General features: G+C 45.3%; 1 protein-coding gene across 1 annotated transcript in view; it reads left to right on the plus strand.

Annotated features, from left to right (window-relative positions):
* LOC308484064 (IgGFc-binding protein-like) overlaps positions 1-20,770 on the plus strand; it is a 67,107-nt gene extending 46,337 nt beyond the window's left edge. The window contains exons 15-19 of the mRNA XM_081018562.1: positions 14,667-15,237; positions 15,539-15,738; positions 17,158-17,541; positions 18,897-19,183; positions 20,532-20,770. Of these exons, the coding sequence (XP_080874688.1) occupies positions 14,667-15,237; positions 15,539-15,738; positions 17,158-17,541; positions 18,897-19,183; positions 20,532-20,541 (1,452 nt within the window). The 3' untranslated portion in view covers positions 20,542-20,770. The remainder of the gene's footprint in view (positions 1-14,666; positions 15,238-15,538; positions 15,739-17,157; positions 17,542-18,896; positions 19,184-20,531) is intronic.
* The last annotated feature ends 2,499 nt before the right edge of the window (positions 20,771-23,269 follow it).

The raw sequence follows: 23,269 nt of genomic DNA on the forward strand, positions 1-23,269 counted from the left end.
CGATAGCACTGCCCAAATAGCTGAGGCTTTGGGTGCTTCTCACCATTTTTAATTTAAACGAGTTCTCCCTAAATAAGACTGGCAGTGAGATTTTTTTTTTAAGGAGTTTCGGTATTACTGTTTGTGAAAAACTTCAAAGGTATTTTAAAAGAAAGCAAGAGAAGTTTTGGTGAGATTTATCAAAACTCTTCAGGAAGATAAGAACACAGAAAGCTGCTTTATGCTTAGACCATTGGTCCATTCCAGCTCAATATTGTCTTTACAGACTGGTTGTGGGTCTCAAGGATTTCAGGCAGGAAGCTTTCACAGCCCTTACTGGAGCTGCCAGAGATTAAACCTGGAACCTTTTGCAAAGCGTGTGCTCTGCTACTGAGATGCACTCCATGTGCTGCAAAACATACGGTCCACCATTGAAGTATGGACTCTGCAAATTCTGCACATTCCTGTTGAATCAATCTACCTTTATTATTGCATGTGTGTGTTGATCTTTTTACAATCATCATCATTTTATGCCCATCTTGTTGAGTAGAATAAATAACAAAAAGAGTCGGTTGTATCGAAGTTTTAGTCTGAGTAGACCCAATGTATGTGCATTAATTTCAACAGGTCTACTCTGAGTCTGACTGACATTGAATACAATCCACTGTGTTGTTCCACTGTTGGTTGAATCTGATTTCTCTCTTCAGGTAAATGACCAGCGTTTCCGCCTGCCCATCTCCCTGAATGAAGGGAAACTCCGTCTCTACCAGAGTGGGGGCTCTGTCTTCATTGAGACAGATTTCTCTCTGAAGGTTTCCTACGACTGGAACTTTTACCTGGTGGTGAAGATCTCCAGCAGCTTTTCTGAAAATGTTTGCGGTCTTTGTGGCAACTACAATGGAGACCCCGCTGATGACTTCAGCACCCCCGATGGGGCCTTGGCTCCCAACCCCATTGAGTTTGGAAAGAGCTGGAAGGTGGACGATGGCGACAGGTTCTGCTGGGATGACTGCCATGGGGAATGCAAAAGCTGCTCCCCAGAGATGGTCAAGAAGTATGAAGGCGAGCCATTCTGCGGCTGGCTCAGCAAAGGAAAGGATGGCCCATTCAGCAAGTGTCATGCTGTGATTGACCCCAACCCTTTTCTGGAAAACTGTGTCTATGACCTCTGCATGAATGATGGGCTGAAGGAGCTTCTTTGTGAGGCACTGAATAACTATGCAGTAGCTTGTCGGGAAAAGCAAGTTCCTGTCTTGGACTGGAGAACCCCCATCGGTTGCTGTGAGTGTCAGAATCCCCCTTCTTGTAATTTGAAGCCATTGGTTCGAGTCCTATCTTCTGGAGCAGGAGAAAACAAGCTTGCTATATCTTCCATGTGACAGCTCTTGAGATATTTGAAGATGTCTATGATACCTTCTTTCAGTCTCCTCTTTTCCAGGCTGAACATACCCAGCTCCTTCAACCGTTCCTCATAAAGCTTGGTTTCCAGACCCAGAATAGACTGGGTCTCATATATATATATGCCAAAGGCCAGGGTAAAGAAAGGAGTCTCTAGCATATGATGAAAGCTATGCAGTGGTACCTCGGGTTAAGAACTTAATTCGTTCTGGAGGTCCGTTCTTAACCTGAAACTGTTCTTAACCTGAAGCACCACTTTAGCTAATGGGGCCTCCCGCTGCCATGTGATTTCTGTTCTCATCCTGAAGCAAAGTTCTTAACCCGAGGTACTATTTCTGGGTTAGCGGAGTCTGTAACCTGAAGCGTCTGTAACCTGAAAAGTCTGTAACCCGAGGTACCACTGTACAATGAAATTGCCAGATGTTCCTCTATGGGAAGGGAATGCCAGAGTTTGGCAGCTGCCACAGAGAATGGCCACTCCAGGCCACCACAACCCCAAACTTCCAAGGGTAGCAGAACTACCAAGAGGGCTCACTCTGCAAACCTTAGTTTAATGTTACATCTGTTCTGAATACATCTTCCTGGCAGCTTAGGGTGGTGCATCCATTTGATTCACACAATACTCTGAGAGGCAGGCTAGGCTAAGGGCATCTTGGTCATTGCTGTTGTTGTTAATTAAATTTATATACCACCCTATACCCATAGGTCTCAGGATAAAATCAAAATATAAAAACCACAAAATACATAATCAAAATAAAAACATGGTTCAGTACACTTTCCCTCGTCCCACATTAGCAAAATATTCTCAGATTCCCTGTGTCTTCTAATCGTGCCTTGTTGACAATCGTCTTGTCTCTTTTGACAGCCAAATCCTGTCCCGAGAACAGCCATTATGAGGCCTGTGGATCTCCTTGCCCTGCAACCTGCAACAACCAAGCTGAGCCCCAAGACTGTTCCTCAATGCCCTGCGTAGAGACTTGTCAGTGTAATGAGGGCTTTGTGTTGGATGCTGGGAAATGCATCTCCAAGGCTGCCTGTGGGTGCGTGTTTGAGGGGAAGTCCTTCTCACCCGGTGAGCAGTTCTGGGGAGACAAGACGTGCACGAGACGCTGCATCTGTGATGCACAGAGCAAGCAAATAAAATGCCAGTCTGCCAGCTGCAAGAATGGGGAGCAGTGCAAGGTAGAGAAGGGCATCCAGAACTGCTACCCCACCAGCCGCGCCACCTGCTCTGCTTCAGGTGACCCTCACTATCTTTCATTCGATGGACTGGCCTTTGATTTCCAAGGCACCTGCACTTATACCTTGGCTAAGGTCAGCACAAACAACCGGGTCTTGAGAGCCTTTACTGTCAACGTGGAAAACGAGCCCTGGGGAAATAGGAAAGTTGCTGTTACCAAGATGGTCTCAGTCACTGTCTATGGCATTACACTCACATTACTGCAGAGCAAGCAAGGTCAAGTGAAGGTGAGTCCATGCGGAAAGAAGAGGCAAATCATTAGATCTTTAGCCATTCATCTTTTTTTTTTTACATTAAGACATTGTCTTGGCTCATTCATTCAATTAAGGATGAACAAGTCCATCAGCTTCTTTCTATCATATTTCCTGTCCTAAGTCCAGTTCTCCACATTTCTGTATCAGCCGGCATTTCTCCCAAGAATTATGATGAAAACTTGTTAGCATTTTATTGCAAATGTCTCCTAATATAGGTTTGTTTTTTTTGTCCCCCAGCTGCCAATCCTTGGAGTATAAGTTTGCAACATAAGAAACAACCCTTAGGCCAATCCTACTGAACCAGTGAATGTTCTGTTTTCTTCTTCCAGGTGAATGGCTTAATCTACACCGTCCCTATATCCTTTTCTGCTGGGCGGATCAGAGCCTATCAACATGGCACAAAAGTCCTGATAGAAACTGACTTTGGTCTCATTGTGAGTTACGACCTGGTTTACCACGTGACGGTCACCGTCCCAAGCACTTACCGGGGCCAGATGCAAGGCCTCTGTGGGAACTACAATGGGAAGAAGGATGATGACTTCCTGCTACCCAATGGCATAATAACCTCTGACATAGCTAAATTTGGTGCTTCCTGGAAGGTCCGGGTCTCTGGGGCAGATAGATCTTGCTCAGATGGATGCTCTGGGAACAGCTGCCCGGTCTGCGAGGAAAGCAAGAAGGACGTTTTCAAACAGCGCAACTACTGTGGGATCCTCACTGCTCCTGATGGCCCCTTCAGTGCTTGCCACGGAAAGGTGGATCCCGGTGTGTACTTCAGCAACTGCATCTACGATGTATGCCTGGGCAACGGGGACAGCCAGGTCTTGTGCAACAGCATCCAGAGCTACCTTTCTGTCTGCCAAGAGGCTGGGGTCTCTGTCAAGCCCTGGAGGAGCCCTTCCTTCTGTCGTAAGTACTGGGGACCGAACATTCAGGGGGAGAAGAGAAATGGGAGCAGAAACTGAACTGACCCCCTGTCACTTTGGCACACATCTAGAGGTGTGTGTTTATTTGAAAGGCTCTAACTGTCTCAAGCTGTGCAGAGACTGAACTCACACTTAGATGCTCTATGACCTTTCCAATTGGGTGTCACCACCCTCTTGACTATATGCTCCGCAACCTACTGATGAGCTCAAATCACAGAGGTATATAGAAAATTGTTTTCAATGAGTTCCTGCCAGAACCAGCAGTGTAAGTTGGTAGGGTGGGGACCTTGTTCAGCACAAGGGTTGTGATCCCTTCTTGGCAACCTTCTGGGGCCATAGACAGGGCCATATTTGGACCTGGTCCCGAGGTTCACCATCCTTGAACCAAGGTCTGCTGGAAAGCAGGAAATCAAGCAGATATGCAAGGACAGTTACTCTGAGAGCTCAGTCTGTTTCTGAGTGATGAAATGCAGTCAAAGGAGCCTGAGCAGAGTCAGCAGCCTTGTAGACCAATTGGTACCCAGCAAGACACTTCTCAGAATACACAGCAAACAAACAAAGGAAGTTGCTTTGTGCCAGAAGGCACATAGGTGGTCCCTGCCTCTCCCCCGGCTGTTGGTGAGAAGGACAAGGGCCAGAGGTGTAAGAGAGAGAGAAAGCAAGCTGCAGGCAGAAGCTGGAGAAAGAGAGGCACACTTGATTTCTGCTTGAATCCAGGACTGTGGCTCTGGAATAAGTAAGAATTTTGGGGATGTTAATACTGCGAGCCCCATCATAGGCTAGGTTACAGTCGTACCTTGGTTGCTGAACGCCTTGGAACTCATACGTTTTGGCTCCTGAGCGATCAAAAACTGGAAGTGAGTGTTCCAGTTTTCAAACAATTTTTGGAAGCCGAACATCTGACGTGGCTTTCGCAGCTGTTCCTGCAGCCAATTGGGAGCCATGTCTTGGTTTATGAACAGTTCCAGAAGTCAAATGGACTCCTGGAACACATTCTTTTTGAGAACCAAGGTACGACTGTATGTGCAAATAAACCATATATCATAAACACATCACAGTCACTGCTGACCCTCATTCCAGGGAAATCAAACCCTGGGTAAACTCCTGGAACCCCTGGAATCTCACATTGCTCGGAGATTGGGTTTGTCCCACTGCTCAAATTGCTTTTACAAGATCTCAGAAGCATTTTACTACCCTCGTTGCTTCCTCTCCCTTTGGAAACCTAAGCATTTTTTATATTAAAAAAAACCCCTCCATTGTCTTGAATGGGCAAGTTTTCAATGGCTGGAGCAACAATATATGAGATAAGTGAAAAAATGATCAAAACAGTGGGGTTAAGGAACATAAATTCATTCTAGCATCAGCTTTCTGTTTTGGTTTTTTTGCAAAAACAGCTGTCAAAGACATTTTCTGCTCTTTACCAGTCACTCTCTCTGCATTTCACTTGCCAGCTTCCCAGCCATCCCAAATAGTACCAGGGAGCCTTTCACCTAACATGGATGTTTTTTCTTTCTTTCCTCATTTAGCTCTGCGCTGCCCAGCCAACAGTCACTATGAGATTTGCAGCAACCTCTGCTCTACCTCCTGTACCAAGATCACTGACTCTGTGGCCTGTCCAGAGACCTGTGCTGAGGGTTGCCAATGTAATGATGGCTTCTTCTTCGACGGCCTTGGCTGTGTCGCTGCAGAAGACTGTGGGTGCTTAAAGAATGGACGCTACTACAAGGTAGCTGATCTTCTGAACCTTTTTTTTTTCTTCAAAGCATGCTTTCCCAGTTTCACATTCTTTGAACCCCAGATTACAAACTGTTGTGATCATCTCCAGAATTTCTCAGGTCATGAAATGTTTTAATGGCTTTCTTTTGAAATATTGAATAAATAAAATGAACTGTCATTGGTAGGAGGAGGTGCATCAGATGGCAGAATTGTGCAACTTAAGTGTAATGATAGGACAGATCTACTAACAGCTTGTTTATGCAGTCGACTTAATGTGATTTTACTTACTCCTTTGCACAGATCACCAAAAAATAAATAGAAAGGGGTGGGATAACCTGGCTTACTGGGCACTGGAGGCTATCGTGAGATCTTGCAGGAGCCTCAAGAATGCTCATGTGACCATCTCAGAACCCAGTAAGCAAGGCAGGAAAACTCTTCGAAGAAAGAGCTTTTAATCCTTCTGCTTTGTTTACCAGGCTCTGAGACATACAAGGCCTCTGGAAGGCTCCCACAAGATATCACTGGCCATCCAAGAACCTGTGAGATCTTGGGGGCAATTCCAGGGGTCACATTGACTTTGTGTGATTTTGCCTTTACATGCAACCCCAAGGAACATAAACCCAACATAAGCTGAGAGTCATCTGTATATGCATGCAAATCATTTGACCTGGCTGCTTGCTGTGGAATGGGCAAATTATCTCAACTGAAAGGCTTGAGGAGTTGTGTCATTGGGAGCTGAGATGGAAAAACAACAACACCGTGGTGTGCAGTTGGTGGTGATTCATTCATGCACCCATTTCCCCATTTTTGCTTAACAGCCCTTTCTGTTAAAAGGAATCTCGCTCCTCCTCCAATGCTCAGTCCCTTCCCATTCAAGCTATACCTCAGAAAAGCACTGAAGGGGTTACTGTTACTGCTCTATTTTATTGTTTCCCAAATCTCCCAACAGCCCAATGAGAAGGTTCTGCTCAACGTGTGCCAGGAGAGCTGCCGTTGCATCCCAGGCCAGGGAGTAATTTGTGAGGCCCACAACTGTGCTGCCGATGAGAACTGCAAGGTCCAAGATGGAATCATGAGCTGCATTAATAAGGGTAAGGAGAGAGTCAATCAAGCGAAGGGTGGGGACCCTGTGGCCCTTCAAATGTTGCTGGACTACAATTCTTGGTCTTGGCACAGATATCCTGGGAAATTATAGCACCTTCTGTGAGGAATGTAGTATGTGAGTCTATAAATAATGGGCAAGGTATGTTTTCTAAAGCACTAGGGCAGCATTCTCTTCTGGGCAAACTTCTGGAGCCACATGTCACCTCTGGGTGGTTCAAGAGGCAGAAGTAGCCAGAGCTACAATTGTACGTTTTTCCTTTGTACAGCAGGCAGATTTTGCACAAACTTACCTGCACTTCTCTGTCTTCCATTCCAACAAGCAAGAAGCAATATCAAAGATCAGGGGCACATTCCAACCTAATAAATATGAGACAGGGTTGTGTGTTGCTTCCCCCACTGTACATCGGGGAGGGCTGTGTGGAGAGAGTCTCTTCCTTTAAATTCCTAGGAGTTTATCTCAGTGAAGACCTTACTTGGAAAATAAATACAACCCAGGTGGTTAAGAAAGCCTAACAGAGACTCCATCTCCTCAGAATATTGTGGAAGAACGATGTCAATCAACATTTGATGATCTCCTTCTACTGGTCAACAATAGAAAGTGTCCTTTCATATTGCATCACGGTGTGGTACGCTGGTTTGACATCATCTGATAGGAAGTGCCTGCAGAGGGTGGTGAATACAGCACAAGATATTATGGGCTGTCTCGTGAATCCACTGGATGAAATAGCGGAAGAACGTTGCCTCAGGAGAGTAAGGAAAATTCTCAGGGATGATTCACACCCTGGCTGGCACTTTCTTGATCTCCTGCCCTCAGGCACAAGATATAGAAGCATGATTAGTCGCACCAACAGAGTAAAGAACAGCTTCTATTGGTGGGCTGTTAGGCTGCTGAATGAAAAGATAACAACAGGGCAACTGACTTTCGGGTTTGGTGGGTGTGCGTCAGTAAATGAGGGGAATTAAGACTAAGAGAGCTGAGTGGGGGGTGCTCGTGTAATCTCACTGTATACAAGTTGTACAAGTGACAGTAAAGTATTTCAATTATGTTACCCTCCAGATCTTCTTGCTCCTATCACTTTTGACCATGCAGGCCGAGGCTGATGCGAATTGGACTCCAACAACTTCTAGAGGGCACCATGTTGCCTACCTTTTGCTAATGGAGAAAACTTCCCTCCACCTCTGCACCTTTAGTTTTTTACTGAATGACTTCTAGCTCTTGCTCACGTTTCCTGCCTTTCATTTTAGATCCATGCAAAGCCCTGAAGTGCCGAGAAAAGGAGACATGCAAGATGGAGAATGGCCAAGCCATATGCAAACCACAGTTCACAGGAACCTGCTGGGCCTGGGGGGACCCACACTATCACACCTTTGACACCTTGAAGTTTGATTTCATGGGCACCTGCTCTTACACTATTGCCAAGTACTGTGGGAACGATGCTACGCTGGTGCCTTTCACTATCGATGAGAAGAATGACAACAGGGGCAACCAGGCTGTGTCCTATGTGCGTCTGACCAACATCTATGTCTATGGGTACAAGATCTCCATCCACAAACAGGAAACTGGAAGAATCCGGGTATGTTAGATTGCCAGGGGATGGGATAACCTCCATGAATGTACTGGAATTCATTCCAATATATAGCCACTTTGAGAGTCCAATATTAGTCTAAGGTAGCATGAAAGAAATAGCTATATCAGGAGGAAGAAGAAATACTAGTGCTTGCAGGTCACTCTCAAGAAATTATTGAACCTCTATACCACTCCGAATGATGGAGGTTATTGACCTTCATGCCACTTCGCATTCATTATTCAGACATCCGATCTCTTTCTCCTTTGTGGCTGGCAGAATATAGGGAACTGGGGAATGTGATGTGATGAAGCTGCAATCCTATTTGGCATAATATTGATTTTCAAATCTGTTCACAAGAAACCGTAGCAGGATCTAATGATCTTGATTCTTCAGCATGGCAAATGTGTGCTCTAGATCTACCCAATAAGGATCCAATGAGGAGCTTGTTTTGTGATGTTTGCGTTTAAAAAAGATTCTGTAAATACTGCAAGTTGGCAACCGAATGGTGTACAGCTAAACACAATCTGGGTCCCTTTCTTGGGCTCATGGTTTGAAACCAGAGTATGAGCAGCTGCTAGTGCAACTGGATTTGGCTTGGTTACGCCTTATAGCTGACTTTGACCCTCCTATGTGACTGAACTGCCCAAACAGAAGTGATCACTTGGGCCACCTAAGCCCAACAGACTTGTCTACGCTGCCAACTAATATTCCCAAGGACCACTAAAAAACTTAACCTATCTAAAATGATGCTTGCTCATGTGAAACAGTACCATGGACAGAGGTAGGTGGTGAAAGTGTAAATTCCTTGAGAACACCTGCAGTAATAGTTTAGGGAAGGGGCTGGGAATGGTTTACAACTTCTGTCACCCTTGACCATTGACCATGCTGGCTAGCACTAATGGGGATTGTAGTCCAACAACAAATGGATGGCCCATAGATTCCCTGTCACTGGGTTTGTGGCCATGGCTAAAATCCCTGCTGATTCCCCAGCCTTTGTCTAAAGAATTCATTGAAGCTTACTCCCTTGTAAGTGGGGTTAGAATTTCAGCCTAAGGCTAGGATCAGCTTGTCTATTCCTCTTTCTTAGACACATGGCTGCATGGAAACAAAGGAAAAATAAAACAATAATTCCTATGTGTGTGTTGACATTCTGTCTCTAGCTAAATGATGCTATTACCAGCCTGCCACTGACTCTTGAAGATGGCAAGATCAAGCTGTACCAGAGCGGCACCAATGCTGTCCTGCAAACAGATTTCGGCCTCCAAGTGACGTACGACTGGCAATGGCACCTGGTGATCACTCTCCCCAGTAGCTACTATGGAGCCACATGCGGGCTGTGTGGAAACTTCAACCAAAACCCTGCAGACGACATGGTCTTTCTCAATGGCACCAAAGCTGCCTCCATCATAAGCTGGGCCAGCAGCTGGAAAGTCAAGGACCGGGACCCCTTTTGCTGGGATTACTGCCGAGGGAATTGCCCAACATGTGATGAGAGCAAGAGGGCGCTGTATGGAAAGGAAGAGTATTGTGGGCTGATCAGCAAAACCTCGGGGGGCCCTTTCAGAGAATGCCATTCCACAGTGAATCCAGATGACTTCTTTGACAGCTGTATTTATGACGTGTGTCTCAATGGAGGAGCCAAGAACATCCTTTGCCAGGCCTTGGAGGCCTATGCTAAAACCTGTAGGAAAGAGGGTGCCACCATATATGATTGGAGGACAGCCTCTGGCTGTGGTGAGTGCTCTTCCCCACTTTGGAACTAAGCCAAGTTTTACTGCCTGTGCAACTTTCACATGACTCTGAGCTTTGCAAGTAAACTCTTTTTAAAACTTCTCAAATGTGGGGTCTTTTTCCTATGCTGGTGGAAGAGGGAAATAAACTTGGGGGTGGGGGTTGGAACTCACTTGGAGGAGCACATTTAAAAGTGTTTATAGCCTATATTTTCACATTTGGCGTTGCTGCATGTTTTGTGGTTTTAAATCTCTGCTAGGGTTCTCTCACCAAAGAATACTTGCTCCCAACTTGGATCTTGTGACCCAAGAATTCATTCTTAAACACAAACACACACACACACACACACACACACACACACACACACACTGTATATGACATGTACAATATTAGCAGCACCAGCTCTTGCCAACTTAAGCTTTAGCACATTCTATCAGTTGTTAGACTCCCGCTGTTCTTCTCCTCCTTACAGCCTTGCCGTGCCCTCAGAATAGCCACTATGAGTTCTGTGGCAATGCCTGCCCCGCCAGCTGCGCCGACCGCAAGGCTCCCTCTGCCTGCAAACAGCCATGTGTGGAAACCTGCCAGTGCAACGATGGCTACGTCCTCAGCGTAGACAAGTGTGTGCCTGTCGGGAGCTGTGGCTGCACCTACAATGGGCTCTACTACAAACCCGGAGAAGAATTCTGGGCTGATGAGACCTGTGGTTCCCGCTGCACATGTGATGCCACCCTGGGCATTGCGGTGTGCAAACCAGCTGGCTGCAAAGCCAGTGAGCAGTGCATTGTGGTCAATGGGGTCCGAGGTTGTCATCCCGTAAGCACTGCTACTTGCTCAGCAGCCGGGGACCCTCATTATACCACCTTTGATGGGAAGAAATATGACTTCATGGGCACCTGCGTCTACCAGCTGGCTGGGCTGTGCTCTAAGGACCCAACTCTCAGGCCTTTCACTGTCAATGTGGAGAACAACAACCGAGGCAATGAAAAGGTGTCCTACACCAAGGTGGTGACATTGGAGGTCTACAATGTCGTAATCACACTTAGCCAGGAGTATCCACGCAGGATCCAGGTATAGACAATTGGTGAATGTATGGTTGTTTCCCCCCTTTGTGCCATTACAGGGCTGTTTCAGAGGGTGGCTCTTGGGCAGGGTACCTTGCTAGTTTTCTAAGTAAGCATTGAAGCAGTTCCTGCATTAGACATAGGGGATGGTTTATCTGTGACAAATGGCACTATACCCCATTGGACATTGTAATTTGAACTACAGGGTCTGTTGACATGCAAAGTATAGATGAGGTAAGCTCGATGTGCTGCAAAATTCGGCATTAGATATGTGCTGTTGATGGCAACATGAGTTGTCAGATCCAGCTCCTAAGTATGGGACAAGTATGGTTTGTGAGCAGTGAGGGCAGGGCCCCCAGCTGCCTAGAACAATGAGTTTATCTAATCCAGAAACTATTATGGGAGCATAGGACAATGATTAGATTTTTCACTGGCCCTTTTCTCATAAGTTGGGTTACAACAACATAAAACTACAATATTAAAAAGAGTTAAAACAATTTATAGTCAGATGAAAAAATCAAATCTTTAAAATACACATCCATCACGCGCTTTCTCTCTCTCTCTATATATATGGTTAAGAGATGTGTTTTCAGCACATGACAAAATCGAACTTACGAATGTGTCAAATGAAGCTCAGCAGGGAGGGAATTTCACAGCTTAAGGGCTACCACAGAGAATTCCTGCTCCCAGATCCCATCCACCCACAAACTACCAAGAGGGGCCCTCTTTGCCAATCTTAACATCTGAGAGGGTCTGTAGGGAATGAGTTGGTCTTCCCAGATGGGGGATAGTACTGTCTACCAACAACCCTGTTGCCCAGCAATACCACCGATCAGGCTGGGCAGGGTCATTTCTGTGATATTGTTGGAGGACCCCAGGAGAATAATCCTAGGTGATTTCAATATCCATGCAGAGGCTGCTGTTGGGCCAACTCAAAAGTACATGGCCTCCAAGGAATGGGAATTGGGGGTTCTGTGTTACAGTGGTGCCAATTTTACCTCCAGGACTAAATTGGGACAGTGCTTTTTGGCCCTCCAGTAACTATGTTATGAGATGCTGCAGGGCACTATTTTATCTCCAGTGCTATTTAATATGTATCTAAAGCCACTGAGAGTGATCATTAGGAGTTTGGGGGCAAGGTGCCATCTGTTTGTTGATGATACTATGCACTATTTTTCCAGAACATGTGAATCAGGAGAAACCTTATAGTCTTTATGTTATATGCTTCTTGTTCATTAATTTCAACGGGTCTATCTCTCTAAAACTAATATTGGACACAACCACTTGGCAAGAGCAGTGGTAACAATTCCTACTGCATCACATTCTAGGTTAATGAAGTCTATGTGAACCTGCCTTTCTACCACGAAGACAAGATAAAGGCTTATATCAGTGGGAGTGAGGTCTTCATCAAGACTGACTTTGACCTGACAGTAACCTTTGACTGGAACAGCTATGTCAAAGTCATTGTACCCAGTACATATGCCAATGCTATTTGTGGCCTCTGTGGCAACAACAACTTGAACCCCAGTGATGACTTGACCATGAAGGATGGGAGACAAGCACCTAGCATATTCCATTTTGCAGAGAGCTGGAAGGTGGCAGAAGTCCCAGGTTGTTCACAGGGTTGCACCACCGATTGCCCGCCATGTGGAGAGGCACAGAAACAAGCTTATAAGAGCAACCAATACTGTGGGATCCTCATCAAGAGGGATGGGCCTTTCAGGCACTGCCATGAGATCATCGACCCAACGCCCTACTTCAGTGATTGCATCTTTGATGTCTGCCAGTATCATGGCCTGCACAACATTCTGTGCAATGCCATCGGCTTTTACGGGGCAGCCTGTCAGGATCTGGACATTGAGCTTGAAGAATGGAGATCAGAGTCTTTCTGCAGTAAGTATTGCCTCTTGAAGCTGTTTTAGCAGAGGAACATAAGCAGTAACTTGACACCTGTTCAGATCATCTACTGTTGACATTGACATTGACACTGACATTGACATTGGCTCTCCAGACTCTCAGTTATGGACATTATCCGAGTCATACTTGGAGATGCCAGGGATTAAGCCTGGGACCTTTTGTACGAAAAACGTGCTGTTTACCAGTGAGCTAATCCTCTTCCCTTACAATGTTCTGCCCCAAGGATATGCATGCCATATGTTGCGGGCTTATGGTATATGGAAATACAATTTAATCTGATGGCAACCTTTGCTAACATCTGCTGTAACCAGCAGATGTCACTCCATAAACATACTTTATAACAGCACAGCAGACCTATTCTACTCCAGGTGACCAAAGAACCAGCCGTCCTCCGAAAGAACTTCTATACTAGCTTGAAATTCACCACTTTCTGATTTTGTCCTTTCTTCCAGGCCCTGCCTGCCCACTCAACTCTCACTACGAGCTCTGTGGAAATGGCTGCCCTGCCACTTGCCGTGGTCTCTCGGCTCCTGATGGGTGTGAAATGACCTGCAAAGAAGGATGCTATTGCAATCCAGGGTTCGTCTTCAGTGGGGACCAGTGTGTCCCTATTGGGAATTGTGGCTGTGAGCACGGGGGGAACTACTACAAGAAGGGAGAGGTGTTCTACCCCGGTTCATCCTGCCAGGAACAATGCCAATGTACAGACAATGGAGTTGTCATATGCCAGGAAATCTCTTGTGGGCCCCATGAGGAATGCAGGGTGAAGGACGGTCTCCAAGGCTGTCATCCTGTAGGGTCTGGTACTTGCAGTTTGTCCGCAGGCTCCCACTACGTAACTTTTGATGGACGGGCCTATGACTTCCAAGGAACCTGCACTTATACTTTAGCTAAAGTCCAAGGAGAGGATGCTCAGCTGGCAAACTTTGCCGTGTCAGTGGAAAATGAAAGGTCACTGACTAAGATGATTGTAGTCTCTTTTCATGGATACACCGCTGTCATTGAGAAGGCAACAAACTGGAAGCTCAAGGTATGTCTCTCTGAAGTAGAAATGCCACCATAGTTCACCCACAATTCCTACAACTGCAGGAGTCCTTGGGAGTATTTCATCTCCCACTGTCCCTTGTGCTCCATCACTGGGAATGGACGAATCTGACAATTTTTGTTTCTCTCAATTTCACATTTTTCCAGTACTGAATTCAGCTCTCCAGATTTCTGTGGCAATTCGCAATTGTTTTTTTCCTTAACCCTCCTGCTTTTAAGTGCAAATTTCTCCGAACAACCCTCCCCTTTTTTTACCGCTTAAAGATTTGCTGAAACATTAAGCAGTTTATAAAAGCTATAAACAAACAAATAAATAAATGATGGACACATTTTTGAAAGCAATTTTCTCTACTATAATGCATTTCTATTTGTCATTTTCACCAACATGTGGATTTCAATGTACATCTCCAAATATATGCATTTTTGTCCACTTTTGGGGTTGGAAAACTGCAATGCAGTTTTGGAGAAGTTAGAATTTTGGTGGTTTTTAAGTAGATTTGTCACCCTGGGGAGACAGGGTGGTTTAATCCTGTTCGATTGCATAAACCTGCATTTCTGGTATGTGCATGAATTCCTCCCACAAAACAGGAGCAATTTAGAGGCATCTTTCATCTGTAACCTGCTTTGGGAGGAATTTCCACCTGAAATGGAGTCCAAAACACCATTGAAGAAACATTAATAATTATTATCATTTTAAACTGTCACCTTCTCTGTGGTTAATGCAGGTGGATGGAGAGCTCTATACGCTGCCCATGAAGACAAAGGATGGGAAACTCTGGGCCAACCAGGAAGGAAACAATATCATTGTCCAGTCTGACTTTGGTCTCCAAGTCCTTTTTGACACCTCCTCTTATGTCCTGGTGTCTGTCCCCAGTAACTACCAAGGACTTGTCAATGGCCTATGTGGCAATTTCAATAAGGACAAGACTGATGACTTTATTCTGCCTACCAGGAAAAGCACCCAGAATGTGGAAGAGTTTGGGGCCTCTTGGAAGGTTCCCATTGATGGTGTCAGATGCTCTGATGGCTGTGGAGAGAAATGCCCCATCTGTGATGCAGCCAAGACAGCACCGTACCAACCAGAGAGTTCCTGCGGAATGATCCAAGCCCAATCCGGCCCCTTCAGGAGCTGTCACTCCTTGGTAGACCCTGCTGAATACTTCAACCACTGTCTGTATGACATGTGTGCAGCCAATGGTGCAGGAGAAACTCTCTGTAGGAGTATTCAGGCCTACGTAGCTGCATGTCAGGCTGCAGGAGTTACAATTGGAGCCTGGAGAACAAACAGCTTCTGCCGTAAGTTTGCACAGCAGGAACCCACAGTTACGTCTTCTAATCTTCTGCTGCTCCTTCCAGGACCTAATCAATAGAATCATTAATAATAATATTAATAGTTTATGCCAGTTAAAAACATGGAATAGGCCTTTAATTAACTTTTATTATAATTTCCCCCCCCCCCCCGTACTGTGCATCCAAATGAATATGGATGAAATGCTTTCCTAACCCCTTCTATAATTAAAAATAGTTAGCCAATACACCATCCCTGCCTGGACTGCTTTTGACTCCTTCAATCACTAATCTTCACTCTCATTTTCAGCTCTCACTTGCCCACCCAATAGCCATTACAAGTTGTGTACAAGGACCTGTGATTCCACCTGCACCAGCTTATCCACTCTGCCCCGGTGCACCCAGAATTGCTTCGAAGGCTGCCAGTGTGACGGTGGCTACCTGTTTGACGGTGACAGATGTGTGGCAATGGGGAACTGTGGCTGCGTGCATGACGGACGCTACATCAAGGTAACTGAAACAGCTGTGAAAACAGCGATGTTTGCACATTCACTTGTGCCTCTTGTAAGTCAGCCTGCAAGGCCTCATGTTTTTCATGAATGGACCCCAGAGGAAGCAGTGCATGATCAAGAGAAAAAAAGATTCCACAAGGAGAGAGCCATCACGGAAAAATACCCTTCTCATATTGCCATCCTCTACTGGATGACGACTCATGAAAGTCACTTGTCCACCAATGAACAGAGTTTCCTTTTGGGAACAAGTGAATTAGCAATAGGATGGTTTTAGACTGAGTCCAGACCTGCAAACAACATTTGTAGAGGTGGGGTTAGTGTGTTTTTTTACTCTATTTTGGACTCTGAAAGCCAGAAAGATCTGAAAAGTTTATTGGAAGTGGTATACTGCTGCTGATGTTAGTGTTGGTATCAGGGTTGGTTATATTAGTCTATTTTTGGCTCTGTTTCACATGCATCGATTCATAATTCATAATTCTATTCCGTGCCCTTACTGCATTAATCCCCAATTTTGTTTATTTGTATTGGCACAAAATATTTAAATATGTCCTTCATGCACATTTTACTGTTTTCCCCACACAAAATTCATGGATGACAGAAAGGCCATTGCTTCTATACTATCATATAATTACATTCAGGATCTTGCTCTCATTTTATATCTTTGTGAATTAATAGTTTAACAAAACAAAACAAACCTTCATATGTTGATACATGTACTGGCATATTCACCCCCCTTCCTTTTATTCCTTTAGTCTAGGAGTAGCAATATGATGCTCTCCAGATATCGTTGGACTACAATTCCCATCATTTCTGACTGTTGTCCATGCTGGCTGGTGGTGATGGGAGTTTGGGGGGAGGGTCCAACAACATCTTGAGGGCACCATGTTGGCTATCCATGCTTTAGACATAGCAGGGTATGTTCATGGAAGCTATAAACCTCGCTGACAATTAAGAAACATTTTCAAAGGCTTGGAAGGATAGCTATAAACTGAATAAGAATGAATTAGCTAGGAGATTATGGGAAAAGGTGGCATTTATCAAACTGACAATAGTGTTAAAGAAATATGGAAATTATAAAGAAAAATGACACAGCTGGAAGCCGGTGGTGCAATATATATATATAAAAAGAGAACTTGGAATAATTGTCTTACTAATAGAGTATGAATGAATATATTAAAGTATAAAATGTGACCTATTTTGCTATTGATTTATCAACTATGTAGCACTGGTGTACTAGATTATAGTTGTATAGAGGTATTTCTAAGTACACAGTTGTATATGTTGAATGTCTGTTTCTATATGATTTCTTTTTTATCTTATTAAAAATAATTAAAGTTTGCATTTAAATTTTAACTTTTTCTACTCTTCTCTCTCTCCCTCCCTCCCTCCCTCCCTTTGTGGGCTGTAAATCAACCAGGCTGGAGAGAATATTGTCTTAGACAACTGCTTGAAAAAATGCACCTGTAGCCCATCCGGCCGACTGGTTTGTGCAGAAAACAGTTGTCAGGAAGGAGAGATTTGTGCCCTCCACAACGGTGTGCGTGGCTGCATAAGGGAAAATGGCGAGTGCGTCCTCACCCCTGGAGCACAGCTGACCTCCTTTGATGGAGCCTCAGGGGAAATTCCCAACCTAGGAGCTTATGAGGTTACATCCCTCTGCAACGACAACGACCCCTTTTGGTTCAGGATCGTAGCAGTTGTCCAGGAACACAACGGTTCAAATTTGCCAGCTGCAACAACAATACATGCATTTTTCAAAGGGATGTATTTTATCACTGTAAAAATGAACAAGGAGACACGGGTAAGATCCTCGGGCAGGTTCTCAGATTTCATCCAATGGCATATTTGCATAATGATTAAACTATCTCCGTTAATTTCAAGACGTCTGCTCTGTGTAGACATGAGTTGGACACAACCCCTTATTTATCTGTTTGTTTATTTTTGGCATTTGTATGCTGGCCCAATGCAATAGCTTGCCAAGCTCTCACCCACAGGGCAAAAGGGTTTCCCCATTTTAAAAAAGCAACTAGCTATCCAGGCCAATAGTCGGTGCTGTTGGGAATTGTTGCTCAGGTACATTCAGAGATTACCAGGTTGGCTACCCCTGATCTAAAGGTAGGGAACGTGAGCACAAGAGCCAATGTGGTCCTCTGAGCCTTTCTGTCTGACTCTCAGGACTTTCCCCTGGACCTCCCCCTTCCCAGGCCATACCCCTTGAGGTGTGAAAATACCTCCTGGTTGCCTGGATGGATGAGAGAGTCCTATGTGTTTAGAAGCCTGACTTTTGTGACTCAGTTCAAACCCGGAAATGCCGGAGAGAGTTGGAGAGTCCTTGCGACTTGTGAGGAGACCATCCCCGGAGCCCAAAGAGGACTTCAGTGAGGGCTAAGGAAGCCCCAAAGAGACCGAAGGCATAACAGGGCTTTGTTTAGGCTGTTCAGCCTCCCTGCCGAACATCTGACATGTGAGGTAGCGCACTTTCCCGCATGTCCTCCAGCCTCCTGCTGGCCCCAGAGCTTCAACACTAGTTGTGCATATTTCTGGATACAGCTATTTTGGTATGGATTGGAGAGAGAACGGCAGAGAGGGCATTGAAAGGGTGTTTATTTATTTTTATTTTATTTATTTATTAAATTTCTATACACTGTCCTACTTCCGTAGATTTCAGGGTGCTTCACGACATAAAATTGCAATATAAAAAAGACAAAACACACGATAGAAATAAGAACAGAAACAAACCAATAATCGTCCCCCCCTCTCTATTCTACAACACATTTAAAAGGGCATCGGGTGTCAATCAGCCGAAGGCTTGGTTTAAGAGGAACGTTTTCTCCTGGTCTCTAAAGGTGTGTAAGGAAGGCACCAGGTGATCCTCGCTGGAGAGAGCATTCCACAAATGGGGAGCCACTGCAGAAAAGGCCCATTCTCATGTCGCCACCCCCTGGACCTCTTGTAGAGGAGGCACATGAAGAAAGGGCTCAGAGGATGATCATATGGAGAGAGGCGGTCCTTGAAGTATTGCAGTCCTGATCAGTTTAAGGTTGCTCCCCATTTTGTGTAATTTCACTTATGTGCACTGAGCCCTAGAAGGTAACCCCTGAGTAGGGGGACACCTATTCTAGCTCAGCACCTTTCACCCTCTTTTCTGCATTTCAGGTAAATGGGCGCCAAAGGACACTCCCGGTGAAGTTTTCTGAAGATGTCTCTATAAGCCTCTCTCAGGATGTGATTGTGATTAAATTAGCCTCTGTAGTAAAAGTTCTCCTTGAACCCAATGGGGAGATGAAAGTGCAAATCAGTAAAAGCCTGGAAGGAAAAGTCTGTGCCTCCTGCGGGAACTTCAATGGAAATGGTGCTGATGATCTGAAGTTGCCCAATGGGAAGATAGCAGGAAATATGGCTGAGGTCATTGATGCCTGGAAAGCTGAGGACTTCTCTGGCAGGTGAGCAATTCTGGGAAAGGTCTTTGCCTAAAGACGACATGGGGTAAAACAGGCACATTACAGCATACTCCTCTTGGTGTTGGAGGAGGAAATCAGGGAACCAGCAAACAATTTTCCAGATCAAAACACGGCCTTGACCAAATTAGGCTGGGGCGCTGGGAAGGAGAAAGGACAGCCAGGCAGCCTCTGCAAAGAGCAAAATAGGGCTGTTTGCAAAAGGGCTTTCAAACAGCCCTGCATTGCACTTAGGCTGCACATACCTGTTCCTAGCAGGGGAACACAATCACACAGTCAAATTATACAGGACTGAATTCTCCACTTACCGGCTGGTGAGCAGAGGATGAAATCCTGCTGGCTGCCCAGGACTGCTTCACAAACATGTTACCCGCAGGCACTACACTGGGGAAGCTTACCCCAGCAGTATTGAAAGAGGGGTTGCCAGCACTGCAGAGGTCCCAAGGTAGGAAGAAGAGAGTTAGCCCTGTGACTAGTGGGGTAGAAAGGAGGAGAGAGATACTGGCTACTGCCCCTGTGTTGTGCCAGCATTGGTGGTTGGATGGTTTCTCACTGCCAGCAGTTATGGTTTCCACAGTGATGCTGATGGCTGATGGAGGAGTCAATTTGGGAGGTGATAGTGAGTGAGGTAGGGCTGGCTCAGGCAACTTCTCTCCATAAATGCAGGTGGCAGTGGTTGCAGCAAGTGAGATCAGCCTGGAGTGGGACATTGTTGTCAGTGGCAAGGGTGGCTGGGACCTGTACTCCAATGATCTGAGATACATTGGGGGCAATGATGCAGGAGGAGGAAGGGGAAAGAGGGTATGGTTAGCAGGCATGTCATGGTGGTCGAGCACATGCTATGGCAGTGCAGGAGCAGCCCACCAATGGTGCAACACTGCTGGCTGCAAGAATCTGCTTTACCGTCATGCTCTGTGTAGAGAACATGCTTGCAAGGCAACGCACAGCAGGACTGAGACTTTCTGTTTTCTGCAGTGTGGTTGAGGGACAACGACACAGCACTTCCTTCCCTTGCCCCTTTCCCAATCATATAGGGTTCAAAAAACTATAAATTGCATTAGCCCCATCCCTCAAATTGTTCATGGTTGGGCATTCCATGAGTCGTTCAGGGTTGAGTTGGGGAAGGAGGGCAGGCACAGCCCTCAAAATGAACAAATGACACTATCCATTTCTATATCTCCGTATTTTTTTGGTTTCTTAGGATTCCTGAGCAATAGCGGGCACTTTCTGCTAGTGTTAAAAAAATATCTACAGTGGGGCGGGAAGTCTTGTGAAGATTCTCACAGAGTCATAAACAAGCTCACATTACATTCTTCACAATCTTATTTTACAGGGATGTCTAAAAGCTGTCTGAGCCAAAGTGGAACCCTCTCTTTTCTGCTCAATCATCAGTGGCAACTATTCACATGCAAGTTCTTGAGCAACATTCTTCTGTGCATAACATCCCACCTGCAAAACATTTTCATATTGCTCAAACCTCTATCAATATGACCCTGGTTACAAAAAAGATGATGACACTTTCCCCTAAGAATCAATAAATCCTTTGGGCGTGGGAACTTCTCAGGACTGACATTACTTTGTTCAGCATGATTTTAGCTCTGTGGATATGCAAAACAAAACAACAACAAAAACCTGTGGGGTGTGGGAAGCTCTAATAATGGTTATATTCAAGCAAGAAGTCAAGGAAACAATATGGTCTAGAGTGGTATCCAGATGATGGGTCCCAAGATGTTGTTGGATCACAGTTTGCATCATCCCTGACCATTAGTTAAGCTAACTGAGGATGGTGGGTGTTGCTACTCAAGACTATCTGGGGGCAAAGAATGCTGAATTTCCTTCTAGACTCCAAATTGTGCATCAGAGTACTAAAGGTGTGGACTTGGTGCTCGTCCTCACCTAAGAAGAGCTCTGTTGGATCAGACCAAAGTCCTCTAGTCTGCATTCTGTTCTTACAATTGCTAAGTAGATGATCGTGAGGGCAGTAGCTTTCTTCTACTAGTTCTTCTGGTATTCAGAGGCACGTTTACATCATAGATTTGTGAGGATTATATAAATCAAGGTTCATATTATGTGTAACACAGCCAGATTTCAAAGCGTTTTTCTTTGATTTATTCCACAGAAGTAGCGAACAGGAGCAAGACAACTTGCTTTAGGAGACACTTTGTCATCGTCCTGGGTTGGCTGGGCTGCCATCTGATATTAGAGGTCCTCAGGGCCGGCTCCAGACATTTTGGCACACCACCCCAATTGTAGTTTGTTAAGGGTGCTTATATGCATACTGTTGAGGCTCATCACGTGCCCCCAACCCAGATGCTGATCCTCACTCCTCCCTTCTTCCTGATGCTGATCTTCACTTGGGAAATGTGGAAATGAGGGGCATGTAGATCAGCATCAGAAATGGGAGGAAGGAAGACATACAATGATATCAGACAACAAAAGAAAAGTCCCTAGGGTATACAGCAAATGATGGATTTGTTAAATGTTTATTTTCTCTTCTTAAAAAAAAATATATGTGTAGACAGACAAATATTTTGTCTAACACAATCAGCTAACACAGGATAAGTTCCTGCTTAATGTAATGTAAATAATTGCAATGTAAACTTACCTAGTGTCTTAACAGCAGTGTAAATTCCGGAGCCGGGTGCCAAGATTAGGTTCCAGTTAGACTGATAGTCCAAGATGAGTTCCTATGTCAATCCATCCTCCTCTGAGTAAATTAAATATATTTCCTTTACTTTGTTTGTCCTGCAGCAAAGCTGCATTATACTGAATCAGACCATCTGGTCCATCTAAATCAGTATTGTCTACTAAAGGGATGGGTAACCTCTGGCCAATGCACCAAATTTGGCCTAGCAGGAGTCCCAGTTTGGCCCATGAGTCCATTTCTCACAAACCATGCCCACCTGCCCCACACTTGACGACATATGGGTTGTCAGGTGTGTGGCATGTACTGGCCTGGCTATAAAGCAACAATCTGGCCCAACTACACTCTAGTGGGTTCCCATCCTCCATGGGTGGGTACTGGTGGGCTTACCCAGCAGCAGTGATAAGGATCATTAATCTTGATCAAGGTCATTAATCATTTAAAAAGGTCATTAAAAAAATGCAGGGTTTTTTGGAGCCGCGATCTTGCATGGCACACCCAAACACATTTTTGGGCACCATGCCCCAAAAAGTGGTGGTGGTGGGGGGTCTGTGGCACAAAATTGCGGCAACCAAAATGTTTGTTGAGCTCTCACAATAAAAAACAGGAAGGTGGCAGCCCGGATTTTGGCTTCAAAGTGTTGGAGGGTATGCTGAAACTGATGCCAAGGTGTAATTCAATATTGCTTCAGGAAGCCCCACCCAGCCTGATTCAACTGTGGCATCAAAATCAGCACTGATCTGAGAGATTTCCTCCTCCAAATGATTTGCAGATGTTTTGCAACTAGCTACGGAGTGGTCCATTGTTAATGATGGAATATTGGCCTAGACCAACCAGTTTAACACTCTGAACTGCTCAGTTACAATTGCAAACATCTCTGCCTACTGAGCATGCTCAGTATCAGCAAAGCTCAGATGCTGACAGGAGGAGAAGAAGCAGGCACAGGGAGAGGACAATTAACAGCAGAAAGCAGAGAGGAGGGGGAGAGCAGCTGTAATCTGAGCTCTGACCAAAGGGACAGACAGATGTGTTAGAACTACTACGATAGTGGGCAAGATGTTGGAATGCAGGAAATACACTCTGCCAAATCTCACAGGATTTCAAAAGTGGCAGAGATGTGTGAAAGATACCAGAAGAGAAGGTGGGGGCTTCCGTTCTGGGGAAGGGGGAGGAGCTCAGTCTGGGCAACTCCATCTTCTGGGGAGGACGATGAGTAGAGGAGCTCCGTCTTAGTTTGTTGTTTTAGCAATAAATCTGAAATAATTAACAGCCAGAGTCGCCTTGCGTTTGTGGGAGAAACCAAGCCGTAACAATGATGCGAGGTAGTCTGTGGCCTCAGCATAAAATTTTGGGGACGGCAGGCAGGGACTGGTAGGGTGAGCTGGGGTCAGTGATGATATGGTTGGTGAGTAAAATGAGACATGAAA

The sequence above is a fragment of the Podarcis pityusensis genome (genome assembly GCF_964106645.2).
Source record: "Podarcis pityusensis genome assembly, chromosome: 8".
Classification (NCBI taxonomy): domain Eukaryota; kingdom Metazoa; phylum Chordata; class Lepidosauria; order Squamata; family Lacertidae; genus Podarcis; species Podarcis pityusensis.